Source organism: Conger conger, chromosome 2, assembly GCF_963514075.1.
Source record: "Conger conger chromosome 2, fConCon1.1, whole genome shotgun sequence".
In the NCBI taxonomy this organism is placed as follows: Eukaryota; Metazoa; Chordata; class Actinopteri; order Anguilliformes; family Congridae; genus Conger; species Conger conger.
In genome coordinates this window covers 58,931,293-58,944,184 of record NC_083761.1, presented here as the reverse complement: position 1 = coordinate 58,944,184, position 12,892 = coordinate 58,931,293, and the positions used below count along the sequence as shown (strand labels likewise).

Here is a 12,892-nt window from a genome sequence, read left to right as displayed (position 1 = left end):
TTCAACAACTCACCCCCTTACCATCTATCTGAGAAACTGGATGTGCTGTGGTTTAGTGCCAGGGTACCAGGATATAAAAATAGCATTGTTTTCCTAAGGACATTTCCATGGCAACCTCAAGAAATGCTTCCAAGCTGCCTGCATCTTTTTCAAGCATCACAACTGTTGTGAGCAGAAAATATTAGTGTTGTAGAATGTGCTGTCTCTGTAGGTCATGAGCCAGCTCCCACATGTCATTCAAAGCCATTACCCACCCTTTTATATTTGCCTGTAATTTTCTTTGGGTATATACACTCAGTGAGCACTTTATTAGCTATTTATTAGACTTCTTTTTTAGACGTATTAAGTCTTCTGTTGCTGTAGTCTAACCACTTAGTTTGATGCATTGTGAGATCAGAGATGTTCTTCTGCATACCACTGTTGTGTGGTTATTTGCTTTACTGTCACCTTCCTGTCAGCTCTGACCAGTCTGGCCATTCTTCACTGAGCTCTCTCATTAATGAGCCGTTTCTGCTCGCAGAACTGCTGCTCACTGGATTCTTTTAGTTTTTCTAGAGACAGTTGTGTGTGAAAATCCCAGGAGATCAGCAGTTTCTGAGATACCCAAACCACCCTGTCTGTTACCAATCATCATTACACAGGTCAAGGTCACTTAGATCAAAATTTTTCCACATTCTGATGGTTGAGGTGAACATTAACTGAAGCTCCTGACCCATATTTGCATGATTTTATGAATCGCATTACTGCCACAGGATTAGCTGATTAGATAATCGCATGAATAAGTAGGTGTACAGGTGTTCCTTATAAAGTGCTCAGTGAGTGAAATCATCCAAAGTCTTACATTTTTCAATTAAAAAAATATTTCCCCAAAACACAGGTTCCATAATTATTGGCACCCCTGGTGTAATTGTTCTCCAATAACCCACAATGTATGCAAGTCCACATTGAACTGCACATGAACTGCCTTCCTATGACCCATCTTTGTGTAAGCTCAACTTGTGGCCCAGTGAGATGTGATGTTTGCCATGCTTTGGAGAAGAGCAAGTGTTTATCTGTGCTGTCCATAATTGATATCCAGGGGTCCTGTTTATCGTGGCTACACCGGGGATTGCACCACTGACCTAGTGGGTCCCGGTCATGTACCTTAGCCACTACGCTACAGGCTGCAAATGAGGTTTGGCAAACCTTCCAAAGAGTAGTTTTGGTATGGAGGTGCCATTTTATGTTTTATTTTGAAACTTGGTGACTCTGCAATTCTTAAACTGTGATCCTTGGGATATTTATGGCCTCCCTCACCATCTTCCTTACCATCCAGGGGCTAAAATGCACTTGCGTCCTCTTCCTGGCAGGTTTGCAAGCATTCCATATGTTTTATGCCTTTTTATTGTTGCCCTTACAGTGTTAAGTGGTATGTTTAACCTTTATGTACTTTTTTGTACCCATTCCCCAACTTGTGATGATCAATTACCATCTGTGTCTTCTGAATTGATGGTTCTTTGGCTTTTCCCATGCTGATGGTTGACAAAGGGATTTTGCATGATTGTTACCTCATTTTTATACTGCATTGAAATAGGAAGCAATGGAATGACACAGTATAGTTCCTTTAGACTGAGATTAACAGAATGAAAGTGAAATTGACAATTTCACTTTGTTTGATTTTATTTACAATAATTGTTAGGGGTGCCAATCATTTTGGCACCTGTGGTTTTCAGAAAAAATTATACATGAGTGTAAATGTTTTGAAATGAAAGTATGTCGTTTTCCTGTATGTTTGAACATAAAATATAGATCATTATCCATATTGTTTATTATATGCTGCCTTTTTCTCTCAATTTGTATTAAGGGTGCCAATAATTCTGGAGCCCATTGTATGTGTGATTTGTTCAGTATTAATAGAAACACTTACAACATAGCAAAACTGTTTTACCATTCATATTGTTCTGTTAGTATATGGTGCTTAATATGACATGGGAAATTAAGTAGCAGGATTTTGTCATCTACTTACATTCTGGTGATTAAAATTTACATCATTGTAATTGGTCTTGAACAGTGTGTTTGGAATTTAAAACAATTGATGTATCTGTTCCTACTACTGCTATTTCAACTATTAATAATAATACTTCTGATTCTATGAATACTACTACTAGTAAGAATAATTTCCATCACTGTTATGTTGCCTTCATGTTGATGTGACATTTCTAATAGCAGTATGTTATTAGTTATTCTATGAATACTACTACTAGTAAGAATAATTTCCATCACTGTTATGTTGCCTTCATGTTGATGTGACATTTCTAATAGCAGTATGTTATTAGTTATTGATGAATATAATTCATAATTTCCATCACTCAATTAAATTACAAAAATAAATGTCATGCCAGAAATGATTAAATTGCCTAAAATGGCCAGACCAAAGCAAAGGGAATGTTCTTAAATATGTTTATTTCAGTAATTCATACATTTATAATGGTAAATAATTATGAGAAATAATTATGAAAACCTACTAAAAATTCTGATTGGATTCTTAAATGTTTTTTATTATGTATGCTTCAGATGTGAGCTACTTAAGCTACTTAAGCAGAAATGCCTTTCGGATTGTTAGATCTAACTAATTTTGTTTAGAGATGAGAAAGAAAAGATAAGAAAAGTCAGTGGTTTACTAAGATTTCTATGTTCAAAGCATTTCCCATCTACATGAAGAACATGATAAAAAAAATGATATACTGCAACACTGAATTGTTGTGTGCAGAAACCTGCCCCAAATATGTTGAGTGAGTGGTCCTAAATATTGTATATTTCTAAAATGTTATAATTTAATGGAAAATTCAAATAGGAAAAAATTGGGAAAATTAGGAAATAATTTTCTAACTTCCATTTCCATACTTCCAACTTGGATCATAAAGTCTGAGTTAATATAATATACTGAGTTAAGTATACTCACATGACTCTTCATCAAAGGACAATCCAAAAGTTAACTGGGAGTCTGGAATGTCTTCCACACATGGAGTGTAGTTGGTTGAGTCATGTTGTCTGCTGTTGTATGTGTGTGACATGGCATCAATGTAATCATGCCTGCAAGGCTTCAGGTGTGGAGCTAGAGTGCGTAACATGTTAATAAATGTCTGGTTAAACCTCTCAGTAGTGCCATTGCCTTGGTGGTGATCAGGGCTTGTGTGGGTCTTGGAGATGCCTGTGATCTTGCAAAGCTCTTTCACCACTGCAGTCTCAAATTTGTGACCTTGGCTGGAAACCCAAAATTGCTAAATAAGTCCCCACAGAGCACCCTTGCCACCATGCCTTCTGGTCCTTTGTAGGGTATGCTTGTGCAAACCAAGAGAAGTGGTCTTTCAGTGCTTCCCATCTCCGTGTCTGTCTTGTGCCATGTAGCAACACAATATAGGCTCGCTCACTGTGGACACGTGCAGGCTGCCTGGGTGGCATCCTGACTGGACATCATACAGGAAGTCAACATTAGTCTTGTACTTCCCTTGATAGTACTGGATGTCAAAATCAAACATGGACGGCTGTGACCCCCAGCGCTTACCAGTGTCATCCAGTTTGGCAGCAGTCATCACATATTTTTTGGGTTGTTATCTGTGAGGGCAGAAGACTTGTGCCCATAGAAGGCTATCCATTTCAGAGCTAAGAACTCCAACTTATGTGCTGGATACCGTGTTTCAGTTGGACCCAAACCCCTACTGACATACTTGATGACTTGTTCATGTCCATCCTGGATTTGGGCAAGACCTTCTCTTGAAGCAGCTATTTGCAGCACAAATGTAAGCTGTCGTCAGCATAATGCAATACTAAACTGGTGGTGAGCTTCTCTTTTAGGGACTGGAATGCTTCTTCTCAATCAGTTGTCCACTGGCTCCTGTCTTCTTCCTCAGAGGTGAGACAATACAGGGGTGCAGCCGTCTTGTCGTATCGCTAAATGAAGCATCTGTAATAGCCAGAGAAACCCAGGAACTTTTCTATGATTGGTGGGTCACTCCCAGTCTCCTGCTTACCAGATCATCATCCTGATTCCCTCTGCAGATACCAGGTGGCCTAGGTATTGAACCTCCTTCTTCACCAGATAGCATTTTTTGGAGTTTCAGACCATGCTCACATAGTCAATCAGGCACCAGTTGTAAGCCTCTGGGTTGTCGATGGGGCATTATTCAAGCATTTTGTTTGCTTCAAAGAGCCTCATTGTTATGCCTGGGGGAACAGAGGACCCAAAAGCAGACAGTGGTGCAGAAAAATGGCAGGTTTAATTTCAAAAGGGGCAGACAGAGCGGAGTCAAAAAACAGGCCAGGGTCAAAAATCAGGGGGTCAGTCCAAAAAGGCAGAGGTACAAATATCCGACAAGCAAAGAAGAGTCCAGGGAAGCAGGCATGGGTCAAAACCAGGAAATCCAAAAAACAAGGGCAAGGACTCTAGAACAAGGGCAAGGACATGGGAACAAGGAGGCTAGAACCGGGGGAAGGAATACAGGGCTTGGGACTCAAAAGACAGGACAAGACGAACTAGCAGTGTGCAACTGAAAAAGACAGGTATAAATACACAGGGGAATGAGACAAACTAGGCGGGGCATGAGAGTGAGGGCGGTCTAACAAATAAACATCAGGTGAGACACATGAAAGGGTAATAGGACAATATCGAGGGGGAAACGAAAACGCGGACTGGATTCACAAAGACACACATGTAATACAAACGGCTCCAGACATGAATATGAAAAATAATAAATAACAAGAATAACAATAATAAACTAAGCTAACAGAGGACAGAACACAGGAACATAACACTCATCGGTGTACTGAACGAGCTCACAATCTGCTGTATACCTGTGGTTGCTTTGTCAACACAGGCCTTTGGCATTGAAAGACTGCTCAGCCTGGCTCATGTCTCCAGTTCGAGGGGGAAGTGTCATCTGTTAGTAGAGCTCTGCAGAGGTGAACTAAATGGCCAGGGTTTCCACTGCATTCTCATTCCTTCTTGGCGATGCTCTATAAGACAGGGGTCTAGTAGGTGCTGCAGGGGGAGACATAGATAACATTGCAATGGGAGGCAGAGCTATTTTTTGTGTGTCTCATAGCTTGACTGTTGGTATATTGGAATTTTGCTGATTAGCAGCAAAGTGGACCTGATTTAATGTTTTCTTAGGTTTTTGCTGTGGTTGGAAACTTTTTGTCCCCCTGCCTAAGTTTCAGAGCTCAAAACATATGGAATGGTTACGAACTTGCCAAGAAGAGGATGCAAGGATGTCCCCACAGATAGTAAGGAAGATGGATAGTATTAAACCAGGAATGCCAATAATAGTGGAATGTGTTTTTGGGGGAATTTATTTTATTTTATTTTAAAAAATGTAAGACTTTGGTTTGATTCCATTGAATGATTAATAAAACACACAACTTTATGCATGTTGGAAAATAAAGCTTGTCAATAACTTATTTTCTTTTGTTTACAGCACTTTTTGTGCATATTTATCAAAGGTGCCAATAATTCCGGAGCGCACTGTATGAATCCTCAATATGTTCTATTAAATGAGCTGTATGTCCACCAACAGCCTGAATGTTTTTGTCCTGTCCAACTGATAGCCACGCTTCCCTCTCAGTGCAGCACAATGAAATATGATTTTATACAGTAAATGGATACATGATTATACTGTATAAAGTAAATGGATATAGTGTGTATCATGCCTGGGTAACTGTTTTGAATTCAAATTATTTTCTGTGCTCGATTGATCTTGCCTGGTACAATTGAGGGTTTGAACTTTTTGAGAGTATTTCATAGGTTTCCAATTCACCAGACAAGCACTGTCTTTTTATTTAGAGGCAGCAAATCAGATGAAACAGTCTAAGTAGTTTGCAGCATGCCGTTAGTCTCACACCTTCAGTCTTTTAAAATCAGAACAAAGTTGGGGCTGGATACATGGCCATCTGCAATGCACTGCATGTAGCTACACATAGCTAGAATAGCACACATGGTTCATAATCATTACATCTGCATACAGGACATAGTTACTCCTGTAGTTAAAGCATATAACTTATAAAATACTACATTGTACGAAGTACACATATTAGCCTGCTTCATACATTTAAACAGTGAATAGCTACTTGCCAATGTCAAAACGAACAATAAATGGGCAATTCCACAGTAATGTCAACCTGTCAAAAATAAACTTACTTACTTTCCAATTAAACTTATTATGTCCCAAACAGTTGATTGTGACCATTTTCAAATCTGATAAAATGTAGACTAACAACAGAAAAACGTTTAGAAATTGACCTATTAGTCCCATTATCATTGAAATCAAGATGGCTGCCAAATTGATTTCAATGGTAATGGGATTAATAAATCAATTTTTAACTGTCAAAACTGATATTCAGAACCATTTCAGATGAAAACAAATATGTTATGATAAAATTAGATTCGGAAGTAGATTGTCAAACATTGTGGATTTCAGACATGTCACATCCATAACACAATGGCATCACATCCATAATGCTGGTATCGAGATGAAGAAACGCATTTTTTCAAAATTGCTATTTTTATATTCAGCCAAGCCTCCTGCATTACATGGATATCAGAACAAGGTTGTGACTTAACCTTGACCTCAACTAACCTAAGAGGTACCTGACAAAAATAACAGAATGGAACAGCACCCTCTAGTGGCAGCAATTTTAATCCTCCACACGACACTTACATTTAATAAACTGAATAACATCTGTGACATCTGTGGTGTTCAAGTAACAGGCTAATAGAATATGTATCTTAGCATTCATTGTAGGCAATAGCTATATATCTCTGACAGGTTTCACTTTCACACCAATTTGCAGATGCTGACTTGCAGGTGTTTGAGCCTATTTCTTGTCTCTGAGTCATAGATGCTACATGTGCATTCATCCCTCAAATTTTAATGGGGCTTAATTTGAAAAGGATGTCCATGGCAATACGATCAGGAAAGGAGCTCTTGGCTCTGTTGTCGGTGAGTATACCTAAGGTGTTGACATACTCATATTCTGCTTGCATGAACACTGGTGGACTCTGTGCCACTGTTTTTCATCTGGGTTACAAATAATGACTGTGTCGCCACTTCATTTGCCTCTTTACAGTTGATGTGTGGGTGTGCAGGTTGCTGCAACCTTACATTTCCAATGCAGTGGAGCTGGCAGCGTGAAAGTGATCCTGAAGAGGAAGCATGATCGTGTCTCAGTTTTGGGAGGTATTACATAACTACAATGATGGTTGACCCATTGTCCTTTCTTTAATGCATTGTTTGAATAGTGTTCAACAGATGCACAGTGTGTGATTATAAATGAACAAACATACACACACACATATAGCACAGTCTGTATTTGGACAGTGAAACAGTTATTGTTGTCTTGGCTCTGTATTCCAACACATTGGATTTGAAAGACTTGCAGGAAACTGCCAGCTTTAATATAAATATATTTACATCCATGTCAGGTGATCCTTTTAGGAAATTTTATTTTAAATTTTAATTTTATGGGGTGAAAAGTCAATAATTCTATAATTATTAAATGTAAAGGATATGCAACCAATAAAAGAATAAATAAAAAATTGTATTATTGTTTATTTGTCCAATTAGTTTTGTTCCCCTAAAATGGGGGAAATTTATATTACTTTTAATCGTATATTCTGCTTATGTGCTGAGCACTGAAGAAGTATAATACTGTATATTGTTTCTCAATAAGACAGAGATGAAAATATGCAGATATATCCAAATGAGAAGTTGTTTCATATTATTATATGAAAATGTAATCTAATCGTGGAAAGCAAGTATACTATTGAGTCCCTGATAATTTGGAAAACATTTTTTTAGTTGTAAAGAGCTTAATTTATCCATTCCCTAAATATTGCAGCAGTGCTGTGGTCCTGGTTTTTCAGCATATAGTGAGCTCCCTAATGTTTCGGACATAGACATTTTTTCTTTATTTGGCATTTGTGCATGCTCAGGCATTTGTGCATGCAACACTTTTTATACATGGCCCCCCATTTCAGGGCACCATAATGTTTGGGACATATTAATGTGTAAATTATAGTAGTCTCATATCTCATCATTTGCATGCAATGACTGCTTGAAGTCTGTGACTCATGGACATCACCAGTATCTTCTCTGGTGCTTATGAATAAAAAGTGCATATTTACATGGTGAAACCAAAATGTATTGAAATACCCTTGAAAAAAAGCTATTTTTATTGAATATGCACTTTGTTTGATCATCTACTAATAAACGTTATTGAGCAGCTCCAAGCAGCTTTAACACATGACATTACCTTTCTAGAACAAACCTGAGTGTAAATTCTCCTGAAAGAAAATCAGAATAAGCTCCCCCCTTTTTCCATGCAAATGTAACTCTCCTCTTATGAGCCAAGTATTAAAATTATGTTTACAATTTATACTGTGACTGGGTTCTTGTTGGCAGTTTTGTTTCTTCCCCTGAGTAGTCCATGGTAGGAGCAGTGGCTTCAAAAAGATTTCAAACATCTTGGCTTGCTCTCACTTGCTGCCAGCTCCAGCATTACCTGATATGCATAATCAGTTATAACTGTAGGGTGTATTAACAAAGCATTCTTCACTTCAATTCTTCCCTTAATGCATATTGACATCTCAGAATTGACCCCAGCCTGCTTGGAAAGTGTGACAGGTCAGAATAATGGCCACTGAGGATATGCCACACAGGTTTGTATAATTATTTGGGAAACATTTTTTTAAATTAAAAAATACAAGTAATGAATTAACTAGTACTAGGGCAGCGGGTGGTCTATTAAACTTCTCCATTAAGTTAAAGTCGTAGAGATGAATGAATGATCACATTGAGTGACCACAAGCTGGTAAGACCACCAAGTGAAGTGATATTTTCTTTGCTCATCATAGGCAATGACATTCATATCTAATCTGTCCTCATATACTGCAGTGTGATGACCACATTGTAATTGTAGGAGAAACTTTCAGATTACAGTGCTATATTGGTAGCCTACTGTTTTTGAGTTGTGGATATTGACCAAGCAGCCTTCCTCTCTTGCTATACTGCCCTGGCCAATTATGTTCATATTCCATGGAAGATTTTCCAAATCACTCTAAAATATTGACAATTTTATGTGCACTGCTCTTCAGCTTCAATTACAAAGCAAGATATCTATTATCTGTCTGTTTCCTGAATTTGGATGACTTAATTTTAATTAGCTAGACATTCATAAAAATTTTTAAAACGGTTTCTACCCTGATGTTTTTATTTTTCATGAATGCAAGTTTGCATATCATATTTCGATCATTGTCGCAAGGTTAGTCGCACCGCCCAAAACCGAGATCCATGTGACCGCAAAATTCGTCTCCATTAGGTTCTTCAAATATTCGTGAAAAATTGTCTCACGGCATTTGTCATTTCACACGAAGTATTTTCAACGTCTCTCATCCCAAATGGGCTGAAATCATAAAAAAGAGAGGCGTGGTTTCATAACACCACATGATAGAGTGGGATTGTAGCGAGCGCGCAACTCGCATCTTACTGTAGCAGCAGAGGCGGCGGGCGTGTGGTGTGTGAAGAGGGAAGAGCGGACTCGCTGCCAAAAGCGCAGTACTGTAACTACAGTATAGCACTGCGAGCAGACTCTCATTGCGCACAGGCACACATACGCTCATCTAAAAACAAAACTTATTCTTTTAACACTTCCGTGTTCAAAATGGCTGACCCCGTGCAACTGAGCAGCGACGGAGAAGGGGCCGAGAACACGAGAGGGTTTGCAAGGCAAGGTGCCCTGAGACAGAAGAATGTACACGAAGTGAAGGACCACAAGTTTATCGCCCGTTTCTTCAAGCAGCCGACCTTCTGCAGCCACTGCACGGACTTTATCTGGTGAGGAAACAATTCTCGACATGTGAATTTTCCATGGCAGCAAGCAGGAGACTGGAATGATAATGTTATTGTGGCACAGGACACAGGTGACACACTTGCTGCTCATGACTTTAAAACCGCTTGTCAATAAAATGAATTTGGGTGGCTTGTAGCGTGTAAATAATTGAGAATATACTTAGTCAAATAAAATGGCATATATGTCAAATTGTGGTACATGGTCTTTATTCAAACTTTAATTGTAGATGGTTTTTAGCGAATGTAGCCGCCCCAGCCAAGAACACATCAATTAAAGATATGTCTGACTGGAAGTGTGGGTTTTTGATGGTTAATATTCCGATATATAGAATATGCATCGTATATGTCTAATCAGTAGTCTATTTAACAATTTAAATAGAATCGTCGTAGGCCGTTTTGATTGAGATACTAATAGCTGAAGCGAAGTAATTGCACCGCAGTCATTTTACATTTAGTTGATATAGACAACGATAGACCCTACAGCTCGCTTACATTTCCATAAATATATATTTATATTATATAAATAAAATTACTATTTCGTTCTTTGTTTTAGGGGATTCGGTAAACAGGGATTCCAGTGTCAAGGTAAGCACAACGTCGAAATCATTGTCCATGTTGCGGCTATTTTAAATTTTAGCCTCTTCCTGAAATAAGTGACAATGTGTTTCGTTATTTATTGACTATTGATGAGGTTTGTCCTGATAACATTTCAGGACGACTGTCCTTATTCGCTCCATTAACAAAATGCCTGCCCGATTAATCACCAATGTTGCGCAATCGCTTTAGGAATGGTGATTGTAGGCTAAATGCACGCATTTCCTGAATCATTTGGTTCCGAATTTTTATGATATTCAAATGTTATTTGGCGTCAGTGTCTTTCGTTTCCGATTGTTGAAATAATATGCAGTGCAGTGCCTGTTCTCCGTGGAAAGAAAAAAATACTGCATGCTGTATTAGCGAGCTGGAATGCAGTTTCTGCAGAATGCAAAAAATTGGCCGTGCTGCATTTTATCCCATCGGCTCATTTGCGGAATGGTGGCAGTTAATCGGCTGCAATAGCAACATTCTGTGGACCAAGGTACAATTCAGTCAGATTGATCATTAGTGTCCTGGTGTTTAAATATTCATTCAGCGATGTTATGCATCCCTCTTGTATACTAATATACTCTGTTATTAATACTTCGCCAACTCCTGCATATCATGCATTGTAAAACATAGTGTTAAACACTATGTCACCAAAATATAATCAAATATTTTACATAACTTTACCTGTCCAAATGGATGTGTGGTTGAGTCTGAATACAGAGATTGTCACATTTAACCAGTTGAAATAAAGTGAAATTGAAACTATTGCCTGATGCAAGCTCAGGGTAATTTTCAACATAAGAATTCTCCATTTTGAGGAAGTATCTACACAGGGCTGTGTGAGTTTATTTTGTTTGTGATATACTTTTCCTGCATTTTGCAGTTTGTCATAATGAGGCCTTTGTAAGCATGCCTTTTATGTCTTCATCCTTTTAGTTTTTAACAGTGATGTACAAGCAACCTTTAGAAAACAGGTTTTGTTGGATAAGTGTATTATAGCATGCATCTTAATGGGCAAATTTAAGAATGGTAGAATTAAATGTAAAGTAGAAATCCTGTGGGTTGTTGGGCATTGCTAGGTTGCTGGATATTGCAAAACTATGCTTCTGCGTAGTGTACTTTTAATTCCCCTCTGCAATTACTCATTAAAACAGCCGTTTAACATAGCACACATTATTTGACTCTGATCTTTGCACTCGTGTTTGCGTTATAAGCCCCCTTGGATAGGAGCTAAATGTCAGTAAAGATGAGATGAATGCAAAAAAATTAAGGACATAAAGTAAATGTGGGGGCAGTCAGTGCATATTGTAAGTCTGTTGAGTGTGTTTAAGCATTTCCCAGTTTGACCTTAAAATGACAAACTAGAGGATAATTCCTAATGAGATTCACTTTTCCCATGCAGCTACTGTAAGAACGAAAGCAAGATAGTTGAGTTGAAGCTGTAGACTAGAGGGGCAAGCACTGCAGTCATACAATCGTGTCAGATATGAGGCATCTGTCTGCAGAAACCCACCCTTTTCCTGTTTTCTACATCGTGGCTAAGTTCAGAGAGACAGGGTTTGATGAGTTTGGTTTAGACTTGGGGATAGAGAGTGTACTAATCAGCCACTCGGTCTCCATTCTGAAAAAGGAGCAGTCAGAAAAACAAAAACGTGTGCATGCATTTTTGCATCTTAACCCTTGGTTTAAAATGCAAGAATGGCTGTGTTTCGTAACGATGCCTTAATGAGTTGTTTGAATTTCACATTGAGTAAACTTCTGCTCAACATGCATTTCTCATTATATTGATATCAAAGTTCTCACGAACCACTTTTTCAGTCCCTTAACACTTCAGTATAATATCATAATTCAAGTTACTATTTATTATGTTATTATGTCATTTGATTTCACCCCCAAAAAAGCCCAAAGAAATATTTTCTCCATGTGATTGTGAGGTGAAAATTATGAGATAAAACCAGGACACAATTCTGGTTTGTGTCAACCAACAGAAAGTGTTATATTTAGGGACATGACTCCGTGATTGCACGTATTTTAAGAAAGTGTATGCCTAATGTTTACATTACGTTGATATTTTTCAGGCACTTGTGTCTGTGGGGAAGCATTTGTTTATATAACAGTGCAATTAACTGGTCACGCTCCTTTTTAATGCATGATGGATGGGCTTTCTGACTGAACCGGATGGCTCTGGTTAACTGACCCGCCTGTACAGAGGATGCCTAAAGATGCCAGAGATCTATATTTCTGTATGTAATTCAGCTCTGGGAATCTCAGCTGCCTGAACTTGCAGCTCCTCTCCTACCGTTGTCTTTTACCTCTTTGTTGCCCAGAAGAGGGGCCCATGGGCAGCTTGCCTGGTTGTAATCTCTGTGCTCTCTAACAGATTGTAAGCCCATCGCTGCGAGTAGGTCACCATACCAACAGATGAA

The 12,892-nt window shown here is 38.5% G+C and overlaps 1 protein-coding gene across 2 annotated transcripts in view; it reads left to right on the top strand.

The window, feature by feature from the left end:
* The first annotated feature begins 9,490 nt into the window (after nucleotides 1-9,490).
* prkcba (protein kinase C, beta a) overlaps nucleotides 9,491-12,892 on the top strand; it is a 126,445-nt gene continuing 123,043 nt past the window's right edge. For both annotated transcript variants that reach the window (XM_061223471.1, XM_061223465.1), the window contains exons 1-2: nucleotides 9,491-9,866; nucleotides 10,435-10,466. In XM_061223471.1, the coding sequence (XP_061079455.1) occupies nucleotides 9,694-9,866; nucleotides 10,435-10,466 (205 nt within the window). In that variant the 5' untranslated portion in view covers nucleotides 9,491-9,693. The remainder of the gene's footprint in view (nucleotides 9,867-10,434; nucleotides 10,467-12,892) is intronic.